At 34.4% G+C, this 27,041-nt stretch overlaps 1 protein-coding gene across 1 annotated transcript in view; it reads left to right on the top strand.

Moving 5' to 3' along the window:
• LOC149534638 (flowering locus K homology domain-like) overlaps positions 1-8,229 on the top strand; it is a 153,948-nt gene extending 145,719 nt beyond the window's left edge. Inside the window, exon 7 of the mRNA XM_089807738.1 lies at positions 7,758-8,229. Coding sequence (XP_089663864.1) covers positions 7,758-7,952 — 195 coding nt within the window. The 3' untranslated portion in view covers positions 7,953-8,229. The remainder of the gene's footprint in view (positions 1-7,757) is intronic.
• The last annotated feature ends 18,812 nt before the right edge of the window (positions 8,230-27,041 follow it).

The raw sequence follows: 27,041 nt of genomic DNA on the forward strand, positions 1-27,041 counted from the left end.
ATGACCTAGCGACTTGGAACAGGAAACATCTATGGGACTCGCATGAGTTATTTAAATAAATAATTTGATTAAAATAATTGAGTTAAAATATAAAACGTACCTCAAAGGATTTTTGATCTTTCATCATATTATTTCAGTAAATATTTAGATACGTGCATTTAAATATAAAAATGATTTGTCATCATTATATTTTAATAATTTAATAAAGTGATGTTTACATGTATATATAAATATAAGATTATAATAATATTCAGAATATAATAACATTCGAATTATAAAATTCGAACTATAATCTTCCAACTTTATTCTTTCTTTTTAATTTTCTTGCTTTTAACTGATTAGACACTTGGTGTTTTATTTTGGCAAATAATCTTGTAAATTTTCGAAAGCCAAGAGTCTTCTTTAAACCTTATTGTATTTTGAGTCGAGAGGGAGGCAAGGATATATATTATTTTTCCGAATTCTTGTATTCATCAAAGACATAGCTTCATGCATACCCGACTCCCTTTATTAGTCGCGGGAATAATCTTTCAAACGACAGAAGGCAAGAAGGCATGGTTCTTCTTGTAGCGGAAGCCGTGATTGAAGTCCAACATCTTATTAACTTGTCTGCCTTGCCGTGGAGAGCATTGTTTTCAAGCAATCCAGTGAGCCGAAGTCCCATTTTTCTCTCCTTGTCTAAGCAATCATGTCTCAATAGTAACCCGACCTTGTGAACTCAACCTTTTGGAACAATTGCATAGATACATCTGCAACATCTTTTTCATATTGTGGAAAACAAGACTCTCGTGTAGATCATATATTTTTATTCTGACTGTAGCAATGTTATGACGGTAACTTTCTTTGGTTCAGGTATTCATTCTGGCAAATGCTTGATATCTAGATAGAATGTTAGCTGTATTATTGTCTTCATTCAGTAGTTCATAATTTGGACTCTAGGCAAGGTAAAGAAAGACTGATTTTCTGAATTCAATCATTGCCAAACCACTATATATATATATATATATATATATATATATATATATATATATATATATATAGGAAGAATTACAAACTTCAACAAATGTAGTACAAGCCAAAGATACTTATTGGGTAACATTTGAATATTAATGATCTCTTACATGTCATGGTATATGTTGACCCAACCTTTTTCAAATATTCACAATATGTTTGTAGGTTTATCGGTTACGTTTGATATCTTGTTTGATATTCAGATCTGATCCTCTTTTAATTTTTCTTGTCATGGCAAGTGGAAGCCAAGAAAAACTTAGTATGGATCCATAATCATTATGCCAATGGATGTTAGATTTAAACAATCAATTCTGGAATCTTTAAAGAACATAATTATATAATAGTGTGAAATGCTGGATGTATGTAATCTTCTTGAATAATTGACAGAGCCATCAGCTCTGAGAATTCCGAACACCTGGGATTCACCCGGCTGTGTAGCCAAAGGAATGGGTGATGAGGTGAGAGAAAGGAATTTGCAATAATATGATTCAGTATTAATTATGGCATAACAAGGTTTAACATTTTTAAAAGGAAAGATTTAATAACTCATGCAAGATCCTATTTAATGTTTCTCCTGCTATCAAGTCGTGAGGTGTGTCTAGATGCCAGGATGCTCAGTTGATGACAAAATGACCCTCTTCTATTCTGGGTAGGGAGCTCCTTTCTCGTTAGAGGTTGTGTGGGGATAAGATATGGTTTGAGGTTGGGTGGTTAAGCCCCTGACAATGTTTCACCTCTCCATAAGTTGTCGGATGTGCATTAGACAAGGATAAGCCGTACATTCAATTGGTTGTCGGAAACAGGTATTATCACGTTTATGATTAATATGCAAAGAAGGTAAGATTAATTGAGTTATCTCATCGTTACACCTAGATGTAAGAGATAGATTTATGGATTGTTTTTCATATATATGAATATCAAACATAAGCATATTTTCTAATCTGGAGTTACTACCACAGTTAAGTAATTGGAAGGAAAGGAATTCAAAGCCCTAATTGATTGAGTGATAACTGGAACCCTGAATGATACAGTGGTATTGAAAGCCCTAATTGAATCCGTGGTATCAGAAGCCCTAATTGAATCCGTGGTATCGGAAGCCCTAAGTGATACAACAGTATTAGAAGCGCTAAAAGATCCAATGGTAATCGATGCTCTAATGATTACAGTGGTAAGTGATGCCCTAATTTTATAGTGGTATTTAATGATAATCGTCATTTGATTTTGATTTAACAATATTGGATAGAAGTCGTTTTGTGATATTGTTATAGTGGTATTTGTGGACTAACCCGGGTGTTTGCAGAAGCATCCCTAATTTTGATTTTGATCTCAGTTTCCATGGTATGTGGATTTCAATTCTGTAGTGAATTCATTTGATGATGTTTTAACTTTTTAGTTAAGAAATTTTGTTTAACCGATTTTAACCGTCAATCTTTTTTTATATGAGCGAAACTGATTTAATTGTCTTCCCATGAAAATGAAGTTATATCTATATGATAGTTGTTAATTAAGACCCGGGAAATCGGGAATGTTATACTACAAATCTAATTGCCCTGAGAATTCTAAACATCAAGTAAACTATACAAACATTACTCAGAAAGAAGATAATTATGATCTTGAGAATCATGTATTGTATTTGGCACTAGCAAATGAAGTATCAAGCAAGGCATGGGTGATTGATAGTGGATCATATCAAGATATTACTGGATACAAAGAAGCACTAGACTCTATATCTGAAGAAGTTGATGACGAAGTTACCATTGGTGATAATTCCACTCATTCAATCAAACGAATTGGGAATTGCACCTCGAAACTAAAGTCAGGTAGTTCTCTACATCTCAAAGGAATACTCTATGTACTAGGAATAAAAAGGAATCTAATCTCGGTTACACCACTTGAAGATGATGGACATAATGTTGTATTCATAGACGGTAAAGTAATGACTTGGGCTAAAAACTCCACATTTAAGAAAGCAAAATTGATTGGTCAAAGAAAGGGGTATTTATATGAATTAAATTCAGAACCTAGTTGACCCATTCAATCCTTAATTCATGAAGCTGCTGATATAAATGAAATATGGCAGAAAAGGTTAGGACATCTAAATTTCAAAACCTTATCAGCTATGGAGAAGATGGTTATTGGTTTACCTAAGTTAAATAAAGATCATTCAAGCATATGCAAAGGATGCGCTCTGGGTAAGAACACCAAAAAGTCCATTCCATGATAGCACTAGAAAAACTAACAATGTTTTGGAATTAATCCAGTTAGATTTATGTGGACCTATGTTTGTTCCTTTTTTTGGAGGATTCTGGTACTATATACTTTTTATAGATGACTTCTCTTGAAAATCTTGGATTTACTTCTTAAAATGTAAAGAATCAGAAGAAATCATTAAGAGATTTAAAGATTTTAAAACCTTAATTGAAAACTTATCAGGACATAAAATTAAAACTCTTAGGATTGATAACGGAGGAGAATATACTTTAGATTTGTTTAAAGAGTTTTGTAAAGAAACAAGAGTTAAGAGGGAGTATATCGTTCCTTATAACCCTCAACAAAATGGGATAGTAGAAAGGAAGAATAGAACAATTATAGAAGCTGCAAGAGTTATGATATTTGATCAAAATCTAGAATACTATTTTTGGGCAGAAGCCTATTGTACTACTATCTATATTCAAAATAGAAGTCCTCACTCCTACCTTAGAGATAAAACTCTTGAAGAAGTCTTTACTAAGGTTAAACCTAATATAAGTCATCTTAGGATTTTTGGGTGCGCAAGATATATACATGTTCGAAAAGAAAAGAGAACTAAGTTAGAACCCTCTGGGAGGAAAAGTATTTTTGTTGGGTATAGCGAAACATCTAAAGCATTTAGGATTTTCATACCTGGTCAGGAAAATATTGAACTTAGTAGGGATGTAAAATTTGAAGAAGATTTAGCATTCTAAAGAGCCCTAAGTTCTGGAGATCCCACTCCCTTACCTAGTTCTGAAGAAAATACTGTATCTGAGTCTTAGAGGTAGAACATTGAAGATATTGAAGATGAATTTCAAAATCTCAACCTTGAGGAAACTCAAAATTCTAAGAAAAGTCCACTTTGGGCAATTAAGACAGTAGAGGAATCACAAGACTTCGCCACACCATCTGGAACATTCAGAGAAATCAAAAGACCCAAAAGATTTTCTAGTTATGCAACAAACATGAATGATTTGTCTAAATCAGAATCAACCAATGTTTCAGATGCTATTAAACATACATCTTGGAAGGATGCCATGACGGAAGAATACCAATCCATTATGAAGAATGATGTTTAGGAATTTGTTCCAAGACCTAAAGGAAAATTTGTTGTTTCTTCCAAGTGGATATTTAAAATCAAGCATGCTGTTTGTGGTAGCATTGAAAAATATAAAGCCAGATTCATAGCTAGGGGATTCTCTCATAAAGAGGGGATTGATAATGAAGAAACCTTTGCTCCTATTGCTAGATACACCTCTGTAAGAGCAGTCCTAGCTATTGCAGCATCGAAGGGATGGAAAGTACATCAAATGGATGTAAAAACAACATTTGTGAACGAAAAGATTACAGAAGAGGTATATTTGGAGCAACTTGAAGGATTTGAAACTCATAACCCTAAAAGTTTTGTTTGTGGACTCAAGTATGAGAAAGTTGACTTGGACCTTCATGGGTACATAGATTCAAATTGGGCTAGAAGCGTTGCTGACATGAAAAGCACTTCAAGATGTTGTTTCAGTTTAGGCTCAGCGATGATATCATAGATATGTAGAAAATAGTCATCGGTAGCACAAAGTTCCACAAAAGCCGAATACATTGCAGCAGCAATGGCCTCTCGGGAAGCAGTTTGGCTTAGAAAGTTACTTGTGGGGTTATTTGGTCAAGCAATGAATCCTACGATTATTCATTGTGATAATCAGAGTTCCATCAAGCTTTCTGTGAATCCAGTTTTTCATGATAGTTCCAAGCATATTGAAATTCCTTACGATTATGTAAGAGATATGGTAGATAGGAATACTGTAAAATTACAATATATTTGCACTATAGATCAGACAACAAATATTCTTACCAAGCCTCTCTCTCTCGTGAAGATAGATCACTTCAGAAAATGATTTGGTATGGTTGAATTGTAATTAATTTGCATTCTTTATTATTAAAATAATTTTTATTTTCAGGCTATTGACTGTTATGGGCTCCACCATTTGTATTCATTATCTAAGAGGTGACGATCTCTGAGATAATGAACACTTAGATAAAAGACAACATGAGAGATGACGATCTCTTAAATAATGTGCTAAACAATAGAGATCTGCTGTCAGATCTAGATGAGTTCAAGATCACATTGTTGTGTAGACATTGTTATGCCTATGAATCACAATTTGGATAAAGGAAGAATTTTATTATTCTCCAAAGTTTATCCTATGTTCTAGTAGATCTTAACTCAGGATCATGTTGTGATATAGGAATGCCAATACCTATGAGTCACAACTTGGATAAATGAAGAATTTAATTATTCTCTGGATTTTATCCTGAATATTGTATTCTTTGCAATATAATTATCACTAGTATTAGTGATATGTCATATCACAGGTATAGTAATATGACATAGTATCATGTGTTCGATGATACCACATACTAAGAAGATTCAGATAGATATAGAGTATCATTCTTTGCTTATTCATCATAATTGATGATGCTAGATATGTTGTCTCTCAGTATGATTATCAAGTTAGAGGGAGTGTTAAAACTATTCATGCTGATCTAATTGTACAGATCTCACAAATCTGATCTAGCATTATATATATATATATATACACACACACACACTCCTATAAAATCATTATTGGCGCCTTTTTAGGGATAGTGATTATTAAAGATAACCTTAACTATAGATAGTTAATGTCTTTAGTAAATTGTATTATTCATTGAGAGACGATTATGGGAGTTATATTATAGGGCCGACCTAGATAGGGTCATGTCCCTTCAAGGGACATGCCCTTTGGTCACCTTATATATATGAGATAGAAATGTGGATAATGAACACACAATACAAAGAAGTCTGTTCATTAGCATTCTCTGCCTCATTCGAATAAGCAGCAGAATATATTTTATTGCAAAACTATCATATAGGAAGAAGGACTAATATTCATCTGCAGTTGATCAAGACCATTTCCAGCACTATATAGGTTATACATCAGTTTGATTTACAAGCAGAATTTGCAGAAACTTTACAAAAGTTATCGGTCTTTTACCCTGTGGGATGTAAGATACTTTGAAATTGTTACTTGTTATCAATAGCTTGGTTGGGGATTAAGTTCTGAGGATTTGCTTAAAACTGGAACAAGAACGGGTAGACTGTATAGATCAGAAGTTGCATTTTAAGATTGTCTTTAAGATTGGTAAACATATTCGGTTCTCCAGTTACTGAACTCTGCTATTTAATTTCATCAGACAACTAGTTTCTCTCTAAATTGTCTAAGTTCTGTTGGGTTGCAATTGAAGTGATATGCTATAGTGAATGGCAGAACAGAACTATTTGTGTTTGTTGTAACTTCTTGCAGTAGTAGTTTGCATGACATGTTCCTTAAATCAACCCACCTGAGAACTGAAGCAACTAAGAAGCATAGCATGATTCCTTAGTGAACAGCAGGGGATATAACAGGAGGATAAAACAAATTCAAATTCAAATATTTCTTAGTGGGGGGCAACCCCATTTCAATGTCTCTAGGACGAAGAGACATCATCCTTCGTGATTGCCCCTTTTTGGACTTGGAAACAAGTTTTAAATTGTAGCCAACTTACCTATTTTAAGCATCATATTTTGAATGGAGTATAATTTAAATTAAATTTTTATAAGACTAACCGAAGTCAAAGGTTACCTCTTGTGAAAAAGCATGATGAAGGTTTTTAAGAGGCATAAATTGGAAATTTTGAAAGCAAGTCTTGCAATGAGAAACTAGAATATTTAAAGTAGATCTACAGCAGTCGAGAACATAATTTGTGTGTAAAAATAAAAGACATTGTACAAGCACAATCAGTCTCTTAGAGTGGATCTAGAAGAGGTTTCATAGCATATTCAAAGGAAGTTTATGAGCAAACTGCTGGAGCATTTTGTAGCAGACTTGTGAAAGAAGAGATCAAATGGATGCCAGATTCTATGAAGGTTCTGTGAGCAGATATAAGAGTGAAATTATGGCAGATCTATGAGCAGTGGTATAGAAAATTTATGATATATTTTGGTGAAGATTTTTAGAGGTTAGTGCCTCTTGTACAAGATCTGTATCTTGCCGAGTTGGTGCTCAGATGTGGGGATTGGCGTCTCCAGTGGGTTGGTTTTTAATAATCAAAAGAAGGGATTGATATCCCCTGTGTTGATGCCTCTTATATAAGCAATATATTATCATTGTTTTCTTCTATACGGGTTTCCACATAAATCATGAGTTCTCGTGTTGCATAGTTGTTAAACCTTGTGCGAATGATATTGTGCAATTAATAGTATTGTGGTTGTTAGTTTGAAGAGTAAAAGTTTATCTTATAATATTTTAGCTCATGTGCATCAAGAACTTCATTTATAGATTTGGAAGAGTAACCTTTGGAGATTATATTGTGTAATAATAAAATATTAATAAATTTCTGCCAGAGAAAAGAGTTCATCTAAATGTTCAGGATGAATTCTGATCAACTGATCACAATATTTTTATTTAATTTGCTTAACCTTATATCTGGCTTCTTGGCAGAACCATATGGCGGGAGCTTCAGGACCACCACCAAATACATACAATTCAGTTGAGTCAGGATATAATTCTTATCCTACACAAAATACCATGTACTCTTCACCCCAACCAAATACCAGTCATATTGGTCATTCAACAGGAGGTAACTATAATGGTGCAGCTTATGGGTCACAGTATAACAGTAATTATGGTTATTAGATGCACTTTCATTGTTAACATGATTGGGTGTGCAATCTAACTGGTGTTGATCCTTAAAAGGCCACAAGTGACAACTATTGATGAGCTTCAGTCGACACTGACTATTTTGTAATTTTGCGCGTGTTGGTCAGAATGGCCTTGGCCATTCAGTTCTTGTCTGATATAATATATATTCTAGTCAAATTCAGTTTTCCATATCCACTTTTACTGTGCCAGGTTCATAGATGATGATTTGTACCTAACATCTTATCAGTTATTAGATTGTTTGTTTGTGTTATTGTATATTATATGACACAAGATGCATATTTTTCAAGATGAAACAAGCTTCTGTAGTGATTAGCTTCACTGTTTTGAAGGCACATATTATGTGATGGTTGAGATGAAAGATGATAGACCATTGGAATTTATTTTTCCTTCTCAAAGTGTTTTGAGAGTTGCATTTCTTTTTATTAGGTCAATGTTAGTCCTGCCTATAATTGGGGTCTTCTCTATTTTTGGCATTTACTTCCTGAGCTCCCAAACTTGCCGCCAGTTAATCCACAAGCAAATCAAGAGCTAAGATAATAGTTCAGCATTTCTTTTGGCTTAATGTTCATGGGGAGAGTTGAACCCTGACCGACAACACAAAAACCAATCATTCCAATCACTTGACCATGCCCTGTCAGCAAAACTGATGTGCCAATGATGATGTTGGATATAGATTCTTATGCTGTATCTGCTAGTGATCAGTAATGTTATCTAATTTTCAGGCTGGAATATCTCTCAGAGTGGGTCTTCGGGAAGATACAAGGAACAATATTTTAAATATTTTTACAATTGTTTTTCCTTGGTGATTTATTGTTAATTTTGAAGGACATTTGATAGTTCCATGAAATTTCTAATAGCATCATTTTCCCAGATTGAATGAAATTGCTAATAGCATCATGTTTCCACTCATATTTAGCTTATTCTACCCAATTTGTTTGCAATATTGAAATGACACACAATAAAGCTTCATCTATTTCATCTTTCCTGGATAATGCATCCACCACAATAATATCTCTTCCTTTCATTTATATGATCTCAAAGTCATACCCCAACATCTTAGTCACCTATTTTTGTTGCTCCTGAAAAGTTAATCTTTGTTTCAAACAATATTTAAGGCTATCATGATTTCTCTTAACTTTGATGGGTCTTCCCATAAGATATGGTCTGCAAGAAAGATGGCTAACATCTCCTCCTCATAAATAGGCTTGATTTGATTCTTACCCTTTTGAATGACGACTTCAAAGGAAATGGGTTAACCCCCTTGCATGAGAACTATTCCAATACCATTACCCGAAGCATCACATTCTACAATAAAATCCTTGGTGAAATTCAGAGTAGTAAGAATTGGACTAGTGCACATATCCTCCTTCAACCTCTCAAATATTGCATTAGCTAACCCATCCCATCGGAATCAATCCTTCTTTAATTGATTGGTGAGAGGTGCCACTATATGACTATAGTTCTTCACAAACATTCTATAATACATAGTTTTCCCTAAAAATACCCCTTAATTTTGTAATGGGTTTTGGTATAGGCTTCTACTGACTATTTTGTAATTTTGCATGTGTTGGTCAGCATGGCCTTGGCCATTCAGTTCTTGTCTGATATCATATTTATTCTAGTCAAATTCAGTTTTCCATATCCACTTTTACTGTGCCAGGACCATAGATGATGATTTGTACCTAACATCTTATCAGTTATTAGATTATTTGTTTTTATTATTGTATGTTATATGACATGTGATGCATTATTTTCAAGATGAAGCGAGCTTCTGTAGTGGTTAACTTCACTATTTTGCAGGCACATGTTATGTGACAGTTGAGATGAAAGATGCTAGACCATTGGAATTTATTTTTCCTTCTCAAAGTGTTTTGAGAGTTGCATTTCTTTTTATTAGGTCAATGTTAGTCCTGCCTATAACTGGGGCCTTCTCTATTTTTGGCATTTACTTCCTGAGCTCCCAAACTTGCCGCTAGTTAATCTACCAGCAAATCAAGTGCTAAGATGTTAGTTCAGCATTCTTTTGGCTTAATGTCCATGGGGAGAGTTGAACCCTGACCTACAACACGAAAACCAATCAGTCCAATCACTTGATCATGCCCTGTCAGAAAAACTGGTGTGCCAATGATGATGTTGGATATAGATTCTTATGCCGTATCTGCTAGTGATCAGTAATGTTATCCACTTTTCAGGCTAGAATATCTCTCAGAGTGGGTCTTTAGGAAGTGCGGGGAACAATATTTTATATATTTTTACAATTGTTTTTGCTTGGTGATTTATTGCTAATTTGGAAGGACATTTGATGGTTCCATGAAATTTCTAATAGCATCATTTTTCCACTCATATTTAGCTTATTCTACACAATTTGCTTGCAATAGTGAAATGACACGCAATAAAGCTTCATCTATTTCATCTTTCTTGGATAATGCATCCACCACAATACTATCTTTTCCTTTCATGTATATGATCTCAAAGTCATACCCCAACATCTTTGTCACCTATTTTTGTTTCTCCTAAGAAGATAATCTTTGTTTCAAAAAATGTTTAAGGCTATCATGATTTGTCTTAATTTTGATGGGTCTTCCTATTAGATATGGTCTGCAAGAAGGATGGCTAACATCTCCTCATAAATAGGCTTGATTTGATTCTTACCCCTTTGAATGACAACTTCAAAGGAAATGGGTTAACTGCCTTGCATGAGAACTATTCCAATACCATTAACCAAAGAATCACATTCTACAATAAAATCCTTGGTGAAATTTATAGTAGTATGAATTGGAGTAGTGCACATATCCTCCTCCAACCTCTCAAATATTGCATTAGCTAACAAATCCCATTGGAATCAATCCTCCTCTAATTAACTTGTGAGAGGTGCTGCTATATGACCATAGTTCTCAAATCTTCTATAATACCTAGTTTGCTTTGAAAATACTCCCTAATTTTGTAATGGGTTTATGTATAGGCAAATCCATAATCTCTCTAATTTTGTTAGGATCCACCTTTACTTTATGTGAAATTTTGCATCCCAAGTACACCTTTTGGGGACCATTAAAAACTTAAGACGGTTTAGTATATAGCTTGTTGTCCTCAAGAAATCGTAGAACTAGATCTATATGATATAAATATTTCTAACCATGTCATGCTATAAATAAATTTAAAGAACACTAATACAAACTTCCTCGAAAACTTTTTAAAGATAAGAGTTCATAAAACTATACAATGTACATGGTGCAATAGTTAGATCAACATGCATCATTGAAAACTTGTAATGACCCTCATGAATCCTAAATGCTATCCTGGGAATATCTTCCTCTTTACTTCAATTTGGTGGTAGCTTGATCTAAGATCTAACCTTGTGAAAACCTTACCTTCATTTAATTAATCTAATAAATTGCCAATGGTTGGAATAGGAAACTTATTTTTTATAGTACACATGTTGAACAATCTATAGTGTGGGCATATATACCATGTATCCTCCTTTTTACACACCATGAATGCAAGTAAGCAACGCACACTTTGGGCATGTCGCGTCGTGTAATTCTTGCTTCTAACATCTCTTGAAAAATCTTTTCAATTTCACTCTTTTGTATGTATGGGTACCTATTAGGCCTAATGTTGGGTGGTTGGCTTCCAGGCACTCGTTGTATCGCATGATCATGACCCCTCATAGGAGGAAGTCCTTTAAGAATCTCTCCAAAAAGTACTAAGTGGTGCTCAATATTTTTTTGTAGATGTAGATTGATAGGAGCATCTTATTCATAGGCTTCCAATGAAATAATTGCTCACAAATCCATCAACGCCTTTCTTTAGCAATTTCTTCCTTTGATGAGGGCTTACTATATGTGGAAAATTGATAGATAACCCTCTTAGTTCTATTGTTTTTCCATCTAATTAAAATCTCACGAGTAGTTCTTTAAAGTTTATCTCAATTGTTCCAAGGTGTTGGGTGGATATTTTGTAGCTGACAATTTGAAGGATCAATTGCAAAAGAGTGGTTATATCCACAATGTGTAGACACAATTTCTCATAATTTCAAGGGAAGGCTTGCCCTTTTGATTGCTACTAGAACCAACAAAACACTTAACTACTTCTATTTACACTAAGCTAAGTTGGGTGGGACATTCATCCTATTCTCTCATTTCAAATGGATGTTGCCATTAGAATACAATCTTTACTCACTGGTGTATTTCACCAACAAAGTATTTGTTTTAGCAATAATATTGATAAAGAGAAGATTAGACATAAGAATAACCTTCAATGTACCAACAACTCTTGTTAACTTAGGCATTCACAAAATATCATAGTATTTCAATGACCTCTTATGATATTTTACGAAAAAGAAGGAAACACGTATCAAACTCAAAGTTCACAACATGCATTTTACCTTGCATGTACAAAACATTTCCATGTTTGAGCATTCTAGGGTAATCTCACACTTGACAAGCAACTCAAGGTTTGCAATATCAAACTTGGAAATCTAACTATAACTTGAAACACAATTTGCAACTCCAGGTTTGTAAGATTGGATTCAAATCCCTTTTAGAAAATAGAGCAACATTCACAACCAACTCCAAAGAATGTAATATCCCCAATGGATATTGTCCCCAGAATTGAACACAAAAAATTAAACAAATAATATCATGCAATATGTTTTCAAAATATCAAGCAAAATGCTAGAAAATACCTAGATAAAAATATTCTTGGAGATATTATTACATTTCAATCTTCATTAGTGCAGTCACAAGATCCAATCATAAACATAAAAAACTATTGTCAGATTGAATAATATGAAATAAACTTTTTAAGCACAAGTGAGATACATGTGTGATATGTCTAATAGGCAACGAGTTTATGTTAATGTTATAATTCTGTCGGATAAATTATATTATATATATGAAATATATAATATATGACAAATATTATATATGGAATAATTAACTTATATTATGAGTGATATATATATATATATATATATATATATATATATATATATATATATTGAGGGTATATTAATTGTGTTATAACTATAACTAATGTAAGTTAATATATTAAAGAGACATATCTCTTCAAGAGGCATGCCTCTTTATATCATATATATATTCATTCGTATAGTAACTTGGAAAATACATAAAATATCCACAAGTGCTATTACAAGTTACAGATCCTATTTCACTAACATGGTATCAGAGCATTTTCCCTACCTGCTTGTGAGGCTTGAAGATTAATGAAAATAAAGAGTTTAGCATAGGTGAACAAAATGTATTTGCAAACAATGCCATCCATCCCTTAATCCCCTGTTTGAGATGAAGTTTATGGAGAAATTGGAAATTTCTTTATGTTGGGGTGTGGCACTATATTTTTTGTTTGAGAGAGAAGAAAATAAATTCGTTTGGATCATGCACAAACAATCAAATATTGATGACTTTGTGGAAATTTATCAATAGCTTAGTTATGTTTTGGTTGATGGTTTACGTTGAGACATTTATTTACTTGTGCCTTACATGGACTTCATAGCTTGAGTTGGAGTGTCGAGCCGGATTGTTGTAAATGATGTCTGTGGGTTTCTTTCATTTTGGATGTCAAAATAGAAGCATAGATTGCTCAGGAAGAATGATGATCTGATCGTATGCAAGTCTTTGTGGTGATCATACCATCTCAACATAGAGAGGTGGTGAGGAAGAGAACCTTCAATCTCGTTGTAGTCCTCGAAACTTTCATTGTTGAAGTTGAGGTAATCAATACAGATTTTCAGACTATATCACAAAGCCAGACATATAGAGGCAAGCCAAAATACAACAAAAGTACATAGAGCCCCACAATGACACTAATAAACAGTGGGGTGAAGATTTTTCTAGAAAATGCTCTTTTACCGCTATAATTACAACTGCATCCACATCGGCCCACATCATCACTACTCTATGATGAAATGGGAATGATGTTATGCACCGGAATAAAGCACGAGAATGATCTTGAAATGAGTCTCAAACCTTGTTCCTGCCATTGTCACAATTATTATCTTCTTGACATTTAGAACAAATGAAATTATTAGAATGAATGAGAATTCTATATTTACAACAAACAAAGCTTAACATAACAAGTCATAATGATACATCATAGCAAAGGCATTATAATAAATATAAATGGGCAACTTAAGGAATCGACATGTGGATAACAATAATAATGATCTGCTATCATTGTATTTCGTGGAAGTGAAGAATATGAAAGTGCAGGTGGATATAGCTTTCCTTAGCTTGCGGCAACAAGGATGAGCCTGTGGAATGAACCTGCGTGGTGATGAAGAATTGAGGAAATGACAATTGAAATGGTGCCCACAACCTTGATAATCCTAAACAAAATTTAATTTTTGGAATCTCCGGCTACACGAGCTTGTAGCAAAGAATGTGCCTACGCAGGTTTTGAGTTACTTGTAATTTAAAATTTTCAAAAAAAGAAGAAGCATTTCCTTAAAGGGATATTCCACGTAGATATCTTGTAAATGGGAGGCATGTATTGTGATTAGTATGGATATATTTGCTATGATTGCAATGTGCACCCCATGCAAACACATGCTACCTGACCCATCTTCGAGAGGCGAAAAGGGTAAAGTTAAAAGGATGTTATGGAAAGAAATATCCTTGGGAGTGTTGTAGAGAGTTGGGGAAGTTACCAACTTCTTTTAGGAGCCTAATGCTCTTGCAACATCTCGATTTAGCGAAATGTGAGCAACTGGTGCTTATTTAAGAGGATTTCCAACACTTCACAAAGATGGAGTTTTTGAAACTTTCTCATTGTGAGTGAGTGGAAGAGAATGAAATGGGCCACATCAGGAGAACTACAAATGTGTCATCCAAATCAGTCCATGACATGCAGCAAGCCATATAAGAGGGGTAAGTGATAAGTAAAGAAAAGTAATAAATACAGGTGGCATCCCATATAATAAGGCAAAGGGGAATATTGAAGGCAGACCAAACCATCCTTGAATCGAACTCACAAAATGTGATTGCTACGTCGCTTGGATTGGTACAATGAAATCAAGGAAAAGCGACTGTTCATATTACCTCAATCGCATACTGCTATAGAAATATGGACTAAGCCACATGGATGACAACTGAGCGAGGAATAGTGCTATGTAATTGGTGGGCCCAAAGCTAAAGATTTAAAACAAAGAAGAGCAAGGGTCCGAATATGTTGCATTCATAATAAGTAATAAAAGCATCCAAGGTGAAGTGATATTGTACCCCACCACATGACTTAATTATATCAAGATCTGAATAAGCAGGAGTTGATGTATTTGGTGGAACAACATTGATGTCTAGATGGTGTGCATATTGATAATGATTTTCTTTCTTGGAAATGGAGAAAGAAATGATGGTAAACAAGCATTATTTGATACATGGGCATGGGACACATTGCGAAAGCCATACCAATGTGGTTTGAGTTACAAGGAGATAGGTTGTGTGTCCATATTATATGTTAAATAATATAAGAGTGGGAATCCAACATTGTAAGGGGGAATGATAACCAATGTTCTATTCCCATTTGAATTGTCCTTATATGGGAGCAGAAAAGACGTACTCAAATTGTTTGACAAATTCTTACATGGAGGCATTTCTTGATTTGATGCATATGAACCTTCATTGGAGCAACTTATATTATTATTGCAGATAAGTATTTATTATCCTCGAGTATTGCATGTATCTACTCATTGTAGTCTCTCTCTTATTTTGTATTTCTATAATTACTATAAAGAGCTATTTGCCGTGATCTTTTCCTTTGTCTCTGAGGATGTTCTTGCAGGAAAAGAAGATTGGTACATTAGGCATGCTACCAAATATGGTGCAGACTCAATAGTAGCTTCAAAGAAGCTGTGATTTAGGATTCACGAATCATTCGATGATTAGGTTGGATAATGTGAGTTTCTTGAAGCAAATATCCTTGATGATTGAAATTATGAGAGGGAGTCTGATAGTTCATTAGAGGCAACCTTGGAGAAAGAGAGGGAGCAGAAAATAAAAATGCTTCAATCAAACTTTTGATGATATTGGTTTAGAAGGATTAGACCTTGTTGATGGATTCAACACTAGTCAGAAACTATAATAGCTAAAGGACTATGATTCATGGGATAAAGTCTCATGTATGTAGGCTGGAAGGCTTTATGCTATCAGGATACCCATTGAACTAGGGAAGCATGACATGTCTTGCTACCAAGAGGTCAGAAGGATGATAACAGATTCAGAGGAAGTCTGACACTTCATTGGAGAGAACCTTGTGCTAAGAGGTCAGAAAATTTGATATCAAACTAAGAGGGAGAAACCTTATTCTCTGATATGTTTTATGGTGAATGTTGTGACATCACCACATGACAGTATTCGTGGAGACTTCATGCAAACTTTTGATGTCATACATGTATGAGCCCATCCCTTGTGTACATCATGAAGAAGTGATGACTTATAAATGATTATCACTTGTATCAGGAGAAGTTGTTGTAAAGTGACGTCCTTACAATAACTTGTAGCACGATTCATTTTTGTGAAATTGTTTCATGTAAAGGCTTTATCTTATAAATCAACAACTAGGTGTTTGATATCATTAATTTGATTATCTACAAGTTGTTTGTATAGATATATTTTAGGTACTTGGTGAATATCTTGCCTTGATATTCTGATAGGCCATTACCACATTGAGTACTTGGTGGATATCATTTAGTTGATGTTCTGATAGGCCATTACTCAGAGTATTTGGTGAATATTATTTGATTGATCTTCTAATAGGCCAATGCTCATGTTACCAAATATGATATCAAATAGTAATTGGTGAATATCATATGTTGATATTCTGATAAGCCAATACTTACATGATATCATATTCTAGAAATCTTCTGATCAAAGATTTCCTATATTTATTATTTTTGAAATATTACCTATGGTGTAATATCTGTGTTTTATCCTTCTTCATTAAGAGGGAGTGTTAATGTTATAATTCTGTCAGATAAATTATATTATATATATGAGATATATAATATATGACAAATATTATATATGGAATAATTAACTTATATTATGAGTGATATATATATATATATATATATATATATATATATATTGTAGTGCCTCTCGTGTTTGTAGTCTATACCTTGTCTATTTTTTATTCGAGAGATACTTGATACTCTATTGATATTTGTACCTTGAGACGACTTGAGGGTTGAATGTTATACTTTGATTTCCGCACCATAGATGCTTTGTTGCTATGCTATTTAGTTTATCATACTTGCATGTTGATGCTATTTTTGAAATGATAGTAGATCTATGATATCTGATTATTTGGTTATATGATGTATTGGACACATCTGTGGTTTTCGTGATGTGATGGATCTTATGCTTTGGTTATTTACTTCATTATCGTCTTTTATGATTAATGCAAATGTGAGTGGTGTAAATGGATTATTGAGTTATTTAATGCTTTAATTGCTTTGGCTATTATGTTATATGCAATTGCACTTGATCGTGTGTTTTAGTGTGCAGGAATTATATCCCTAGCAGTGGCACATGGAGATAGTGATCTAGCTGTTCATATTTTACCAATGTTGCTCCTGTATGGTCGACATATCCTTATTTAGTTGTTTTAAATTAAAACCTTTCGGTGATTAGTAAATCCGAACTCATCTACATTATGTGATTAGACCAGTGAGCATGTCTGTGCATTTTGAAGTTCACATTCGTGGCAAAAGTGTTAAGTGTTTTTTTGTGATTTTGGGTTTTCGAGTTTTAAATATTTTTGGATTTAACTTCTGGCAGCTTTGCCTTAGGTGAATTTCCATTATGGATAATAACCTGTTTTTGTTTGGGTGGATTCAGAGTTTAACTACTGCAGCTAGCTATTTTCCATAATCAACTATTCATTCAAAATGAATAAGTATTGAAAAAGTGAATTGATTATTCACTTCTCACATTTTGGAAATTGAATTTGGAGAGCAAATTTGGAAATCCTCTTCTGAAGGATTATTGTTTTGTTCGTTGTGGGAGCTGTGAGCGTGGGATCTTTGCGAGGTTGGTCTCGTTGGATTTAGCTCGAGGAGTTATTGCTTTGCCATCAGTTTCAACAGTTTTGACGGATTGGTTATTTTATTTTGCGGGTTTCTGTTTTATTTTGCGGGTTTCTGTTTTGGCCCCTTTTGCTATTAGGTAAGACCACCTCGTTTTAATGTTTTTGCTCTATTTCTTCTTCCGTTTCTTGTAGCAATATGTTAGGAGGTTGAGAACTAGTGTTCCCCTCCATTTTTCGTTGCTAGTTCTGCCCAATTGGTCGGATATGAATGTTTTCCCTATTTTTTGAAATGGGGGTTTGGGTTTATGGGCCATTATGCTGGCCGTTTTTGCATACGGTATCCGATTCTTTTTATTTTTGGATTTTTGGGGTTTTTGAACCCAAAGGCCAAATTGGTTTTAATTTTGGATTTTTTCCAAAATTTGGGGTTTTTACCTCGTTTTGTGTGCCACCTTATTTTCTCAGGTTTTCTCGGCACATTGTGGTTCGTGGACCTAGATCATCCGTTTGGATACTAGTCGAAACACTTTTGCATCTTTTGTTGCATTGGGATGCGTGTAGCATTCGTCATCCCGATTATGGTTCGGTTGATTGACTTTTGTTTGCATTCTCATCCTGTCCTTGTGTATGATCTCTGTGATGGTGGTGTGCCACACACATGTACATCTATCAGGTGACCTGCAGGGCCTAATCTTTCGTGGTACTTCTGGAAGTTGTGATCATTGGGGTTGGGTTGGGAGTTTGCATGCCTACGAGCACTCATCGCTGGATGAGCATGGGTAGGGTAGGGTAGCATATGGAGGGGGCTTCTATCTCATAGCCTGGTGACCTTAGTCCCACAGGGTTGGCAGAGGAAGTTTTAAGTAAGTGATAATTAAATAAAACATTGGGTGGTAATAAAATTTAAGATAATAAAAAGTATATGCGGGGCCCTCTGTTGAGGAGTTGAAATGCATGATCTAAGCTTGGGCTTGTCAATGCCAAGTGACTCTCCATGAAGTCAGTCCCTACATAGTAGCCCATTGAGATGTCTGACCAGGACCTGTAGTTATGCATTGTCTTTGTCTTGGGTTCAGTCATCATATTGCTTGGCATGTGTGTTAGCCATGGATGTTTGTTTTGCGTGTGGTTGTAGTTGGATCATTATCTCCATCAGCTCAACAGGTGTGGACCTACGGGTGCCACGTGGTTGAGAGGTGTAGCTACCTTCACCACTGCTAGGGACCAGAGTACAGAGACGGTCTTGAGCCTAGTATGATCGCTGCTGGATGTTTTCACTTGGTACTTCGGTCTTCGAAGTATGCTTCCTTGTGATTTATGCTTTCATTGGGATGCTTGTTTATCATGTGTAGATGATGTTAGTTTGATGCATTTCTTTATGAGAATGAATAGCATATGTTAGATGCTGTTATCTCACACTTTACTACTACTAGCATGTTAGATTTCCTTATGATTGTTGTAGCATGTTTAGTAGTGACGTCTTGTTATGATAGCATCGATGATTTGATCGCTAGGTTGGGACGTTATGCGCGGGGGGATAGCTAGGACCCATGATGGTCTTATGATGCCATTGACGGTTGGGAGGAACCGCGTACTTAGTGGTTGTTTTGCTCATTGTGATGTTCTCCCTTTTCGTACTTTCCCTTCATTGTTTGATAGATGGTTAGATTTTAGCTATTCAGTTATAGCTCGAGTGTTCATGCCTCGAGATGTGGATCCGGTACTCCCCGGTGTGGAGGTTTTATACTCTATTTTTCCCTTTTTGTGTTCTCTTTAGCTTTTCTTGTGTTTCTTTGGGCGACACTTTGTTAGCATGGTGCGACATAAAAGTGTATCGCACGCCCATAGAAACTGTGTCGTGCGACACTGGAAAGTATCGCACACCTCTTGGAGAAATGTCGTGCGATACTGGAAAGTATCGCACCTCCTCAGAAGAAATGTTGTACGATACACTTCCAGTATCGCACGCCCTTTTGAGAAGTATCGCCCGAACCCTGTTTGTGTCACCCTCCTTTTGGAGAAATGTCATACGACACTGGTGAAGTATCGCACAGTGCTGATATAGTGTCACACAGATTTTATGAGACCTGCGCGGGTGGGCAATGGGCACTTTTCGGTCTGATCCAAACTTTTTAGGGATGGTTCAGGGTACCCTCTTAGGTGTTCTTCAATCCCTTGGTGGTGCATTTAGAATTTTGGTGTGTTTTTTTGTGTAGTTCATTCTTCAGGGTTTAAAATATATCGTTTAAGTATAAGTTGACTTATAAGTTGACTTATAAGTTGACTTATACTTAAGATATATTTTAATATATGTGATGATTCATTTGAGATGGGTTTCAGACCTCTACGGACTAAGATAAAGATTCTAGGAAATTTCAGGGCTTTAGAATTCGGACTTAGCCAATTTTTAGGAGTCTGTTTTGATCTTTTAGCTTGGTCGATCTCTTATGTTTTCTTGTTTGTGTTTTGGTTAGTGGTGACGTTTGGAGATCTGTTGGGTGCTAGGATGGTCGTTAAGTCTTCCGATCTGTATGATCCGTGTATGTTGTTGTCTTGTGCACTTACACTTGTTCAAAAACAAAATTATTCTGGCTTCTTTTTCATCCTTGTTCCAAGGATCTCCAGGTGGGGCATTTTATATATATATATATATATATATATATATATATATATATATATATATATATATATATATATATATATATATATATATATATATATATATATAATCATTATAATATATTGAGGGTATATTAATTGTGTTATAACTATAACTAATGTAAGTTAATATATTAAAGAGACATGTCTCTTCAAGAGGCATGCCTCTTTATATCATATATATATTCATTCGTACAGTAACTTGGAAAACACATTAAATATCCACAAGTGCTATTACAAGTTACAGATCCTATTTCACTAACAGTTTACGTCACCACCTTGAAGCTTAAGGGTTTTCATCCTCAAACTTGCTAAAAGACAAGCTTCCAAATTCTCCAAGAGAAGAAATCAAATCACAATCCAATCATGTGTAAATGAAATTCTCCATATTCTTTAAAGGAGCGGTCATGTGACCCTTCATTTTCCTATTTGTCTTTTTGTCTTCTTTCTATTTTGTCCTTTTCCAAACCTCGTTTAATATTAAAGTGAGTTTTACCCATTTGCATTAAACTCTTGTAAAATCAATTCTTTAATATTTTGTGAAGTTCCATGAATGTGCAAACCAATACTAGGGTCTCATATTAATTTGTAGGATGCTCTATAACTCATTCTAAAATATCTGAAAATAGGTCATGCCACACTGTGAAGCCAAATGTTTGGATGTGACTTATTCATCAACAAGATTATTGAATCCCACGTCAACTTGGAAAACATTGCTTCACTTATTTGTTGCATCACTTTGAAGATGACAACACTATGTCTCAAGATATGACCCACTCATTATGATCCATAAGAAACAAAACTTTCAATCTCTAAACACCTAGATCTCAAAACAATTCATCATCCAATCTTGAGAGTAGAAATAGATACCCATCATTCATCCATCTTCCTATATCAACCCACTAAATAAGTAGTCCACCTCAAATATTTTATACACATTTCTAATGTGCATTGAGATCATGACGAAGGGCTACACCACCCTTACCAACACATAATCATAAATACAATCATATGGAGACAAAGAGATGAGAAAATGCTTTGCAAAGCGTACTTTTATTACACTTGAAAATCCTTACAATATCAACAATATGACATCATAGATATGACTTATTTGAAAAGAAGTTTACAAATGTTTCAACATAAGAGAACTCCCAAATAAGAGCTTCCACAAGAAGAGTCTTCACACCAAGAGAACTTTCACTTCCGATCTTTCTTACAAAAAGAGATCACACCTTGAGAGCTTCACTACAAGAGCTTACACTTTGAAGAGTTTGATTACAAATGCTCATAAGCATTTCTTAAATAGGTACTTACCATCGAAAATGCTACAAACACAATCAATGTCGGATAAAAGGTAAAAAAACTACCTTAATACAAATATTAAATTCTCACCTAAATACAACTAAGTACCACCATGTGGCCCAATTAGAAAATTACATTTCTTCGATGAGTCACAACAAATATTAAATGCATGATTTAAGGAACTCTCCACAAACTTCTAAGATGCCACCTACACACCTCGATAAATGAAATGATAACTATTTTTCTTATTTTTCTCTTTATGCCATATATGCACCTTGAAAATAGAAATTCCTCTTTTTCTCATTTTTTCTATTTTTTATTTTTAAAATTATTTTTCTCTAATTTTTGTCAATTTCTCTCTCCATTAAAAAAAAAGAAAAAACTAATAATTTGATCACACCCCTTTTTTCGTGATGCAAGAAGCTCCTACATCAAACACCCATGGTAGGAAAATTTTTATGGATATGAATTCACAAAATGAAGCAATTTACAATGTCAAATTCCCCCCCCCCCCCCCTTCCAACACCTCGTTGGAACAAGTATCCGTCATCGATATATTTCCTTCTTTCTTCTTTTCCAACACCTAGCTGGAACAAGTGTCTGCTGCTGAAAATGCTCCTCTGTAATGAACTCTATCCAAGTATAACTCCCATCCTCCTCTAATCTTGTTGAACTAAATACACATGTAATAAAATCAACAATGCCATACCAATATTCCTTCCCATACCATATATCACTAACAAGATCCTCATAAACCATCATCATTATCTTTTAAATTCATCTCAAATTTAGAATCCCATAATTCATAGAAATTTACTTCTTTCACATCTTCATCTTTCATTTCTTCTTCCATGTCTTCAACAAGACAAGTAACCACTTCACTTGATTGACTTCCAACCAAGGAATTGTATGCATCCTCTACTATTGTAGTCTTCAAATCATCTTCATCTACTTCTGGCTCACAAATCTTTTCATCTTCATGCTCTTCATCTTCTTCAACTTCAGGTTCAAAAATATATGTATCTTCATCTTCTTGCTCTTCTTTTGTACCACATGTGTGATACTCCACTGGATCTTCTTTCTTTTCTACATCCAAAGAATTGTCAACATCTCTTTTCTGATGACACGCTCTTCTCTTCCACAACTTTGCTTCTATTTCATTCACTTACTTCTGCAAATCAAAGAATGCAAATCGTAATGCCTCTTGATGTCTTGCTCTAATTTTCTCAAGTCTAGGAATCCTCAGAATCCATCCAATCACAAAAGTCATCTTCTTTTTCTCCATAATCAAGTCTTTATAAGACAAATCTCATGTAACACAAGCACCTCGTGCAAACTACCTCACAATTGGCAATCTGTCTACACAATCAAGAACTCCTTCTTGACAAACTTTACCCAACTCAAGGTCTTGGTGCAAACTACCTCATGTTCAACAATCTGTCCACACACTCAAGAACTCCTGATCTGATACCACTTGACGAAGGGCCACACCACCCTTACTAATGCATAATCATAAAAAACAATCATATGGAGACAAAGAGATGACAAAATGCTTCACAAAGCCTACTTTTATTATACTTGAAAATCCTTATAACATCAACAATATGACATCATAGATATGACTTATTCGAAAAGAAGTTTACAAATGTTTCAACATAAGAGAACTCCCAAATAAGAGCTTTCACAAGAAGAGTCTTCACATCAAGAGGTTCCACCAAGAGAACTTTCACGTCCAAGCTGTTTTACAAGAAGAGATCACACTTTGAGAGGTTCACTACAAGATCTTACACTTGAAGAGCTTACACTTTGAAGAGCTTGATTACAAATGCTCATAAGCCTTGCTTAAATAGGCACTTACCATAAAAAATATGTTACAAACACAACCAATGTGGGATAAAATGTAAATAAAACTACCTTAATACAAATATTAAATTCCCACCTAAATACAACTAAGCACCACTATGTGGCCCAATTAGAAAATTATATTTCTTTTTTGGGTCACAACAAATATTAAATGCATGATTTAAGGAAGTTTCCACAAACTTCTAAGATGCCACCTACACACCTCGATAAATGGAATGACAACTATTTTAAAAAAATAAAATAAAAAATTTAAGCCATCTATGCACCTTGAAAATAGAAATTCCTCTTTCTCCTTTTGTCTATTTTTTATTTTTAAAAATATTTTTCCTCTAATTTTCGTCATTTTTCTCTCTATTTTTTTTTTATAATTTAAATTTTAATCACATCCCCTTTTTCGTGATGCATGATGCTCCTCAATCAAATCAACTCATTAGGTCACCAAATGTTGCTGCTACAAACTAGGTCAATAATAAGAATGATATTGTTATTGCCACCATACCTCTGTACCTCAGAGATAATCACCTCATCAGGAATATATCTCAAGATAAAATGTCTCCACAAATCTTCCTACAACTCTATAATTATTGTAGACAATATGGAGTTAGAAAATGCAATGGAAGACCATGAAAGGAATATGCAAGACCAAGACTATTGTCTTGGACAAGCAAGAAGCAGAATTGTACTTCTCAGTCTACAACATAGGCAAAATATGTGGCAACAATAGTTAATTGTTCCAATGTTGTTTAGTTCAAGCAACTGTTGGTAGATATGAAGATAGAAATCAAGGATCTAGTGGTTATATTTTGTGATAACATCAATGCAAGTAATATATCAAAGAATCATGTGATGCATACCAAAACCAAACACATTGTTATAAATTATCATTTTCTGAGAGAATTGGTACAAGACAAAGAGGTAAGATTGGAAAATGTGAATACTAAAGAACAAATTGTAGGCATATTCACTAAACCATTACCTAAGGATGCATTTTTGTATCTAAGAGATAAGTTAGGGGTCATTCCCCTATTTGAAGCTCACTAAAATGAAGTTTAGTGATGCATCAACTAGAGCATGTTGAAGATCGACTAATTGATGCAGTATTGAAAAGGGCATATTGCATATGAATCAATACATGAGGTACACTTATATTTTTTGAATATTGTCTTTGGCATGAGATGTCAGAGAGGGAGACTTTGTTATATCACAAAAAATTTGTTTGAAGATGTTGAAGAGGCGAAGTTTGCAGACATAGGGAGAAATTGAAGGAAAAGGGAGTTGACACTAACAAAGAGTATTCTCATGGATGAGAATCATAATGAAACTAAGGATATGTTCCTTACATTATTCTTGCTCAATTTTTTAAAATTGTATTATGACATCTTGTGTTGTCATCAATGCCAAAGAGGGAGATTGTTGAAAATAATTGGTTAATTGTGTATTGTCTTTGATGTTACACAAAATGTCATATCATTGCCAATCAGTGTATGCTGAGGTCACTCGGGTGATGAAGATAGTTTCATGTGTCTATCAAACATTCCTGAGTTTGCCTAGTTCAGAAAACAGTGTTTACCGAGTTCACTTGGGTGACAAAGAAAAGTTCGCAGAAGGTTGAGTGTTAATCAAGTTGAAAAGAAAAAATCATAACATCATGATGATATCTATGGAGGTGATGATAATGTAAAAAGAGCCAAGGCAGAAAGCTTGAGAGGCCAGTTTGATTAGATGAACATGAGAGAGGATGAAAACATTGCAAAATATGTTAAGAGGATCAAAGCCAGTGTCAGTGCTATCAAAGCCTCTGGAGGAACAATTGAAGATGAAACAGTGGTAAGCAAGATACTTAGAACCCTTCTTCCTATTTATGCAATCAGAGTGTTTTCTATTTAAGAGATGTGATGTGATCCAAATAACAAGATAACTTTGGATTCTCTAGTTGGAAGATTGACAACATTTGAACTAGATAACTATGATAATTATACTCCTAGTTCTAGCAATTTTGGTTCTACATTTGAAACCAGGGTATCCCTCAAGAAGAAAGCTAAAAAGTTTAAAAGAAAACAATCTAAAAGTGAAGAGGAAGACAATTCTAACAGTGATCTTGAAGCCATTGAAGCATTGCTTGCAAGAAGGTATCCCAAAGGCAAAGGAAAGTATAAAGGTAAAATCCCTCTAATCTGTTTCTCTTGTGAAGAAGTTGGACACATTGCTGCAAGGTGCCCAAATAGAGAAGACAAAGATGAAAAGAAGCACAAAAAATACAAAGGCAAGAAGGATTTCAAGAACTTCAATGACTACAAGGACAAAGGTAAGAAATATTGTTTTATGGCTAAGGATTCATGTAGTAGTGAAGACGATGAAATGGTTTATATTGCTGTAAAAGATGAATCTGATGATGGAGGAGATAAAATAACACTTATCTCTCAAGAATATTAGCAAAAATGATACATTATTGATAGTGGCTACTCACATCATATGACTGATGACAAAACAAAGTTTGAACATATGGAACATTATGATGGTGGAAGTGTGAGATTTGGAAACAATGAACCATGTTGCATAAAGGGAAAAGGTTGTATCTCACTAACCAATGAACTTAAATGTGATAATGCTCATTGGGTTGAAGGACTAAAGCATAATCTATTGAGTGTGACAAAGTTGAATAACATTGGATTCAAGGTAGAATTCATGAATGAGAAGGCCAAGTTGCTAGATGGAAAATGAAATCTAGATGAGTCTGGCAAACAAATAAAAGGTAACTTATTCTACCTAGATCTTAGTGAAAGTTCATATTTTATTGCTCAAGTAGAAGAAAGTTGGTTATGGCATAAAAGGTTATGTCATGTGAACTTTGATAATCTAATCAAGATAAGCAAGAAGAAAAGAGTAATAGGTATTCCTAGTCTGAGGAAACCTGATATGGGCCTAGGCAAAAAATGTCAAATTGGTAAGATGGGGAAGACAAGTTTCAAAAGCAAGGACTATCATTTTGAAGAATTCTCAGAGCTAGTTCATACAAACTTATGTGGACCTATTGGAATAGAGAGCTATACTGGAGATAAGTATTTTATTCTTTTTGTTGATAATTATTCTAGAATGATGACTGTAATGTATCTAAAAGAAAAGTCTGGAGCATTTCAAAAATTCAAGTGGTATCTGGCAAGAGTAGAGAAAGAAACTAGAAAGAAGTTGAAGTGT

The sequence above is a fragment of the Cupressus sempervirens genome, chromosome 10, assembly GCF_028749045.1.
Source record: "Cupressus sempervirens isolate cs-2001-9-10 chromosome 10, ASM2874904v1, whole genome shotgun sequence".
Lineage (NCBI taxonomy): Eukaryota > Viridiplantae > Streptophyta > Pinopsida > Cupressales > Cupressaceae > Cupressus > Cupressus sempervirens.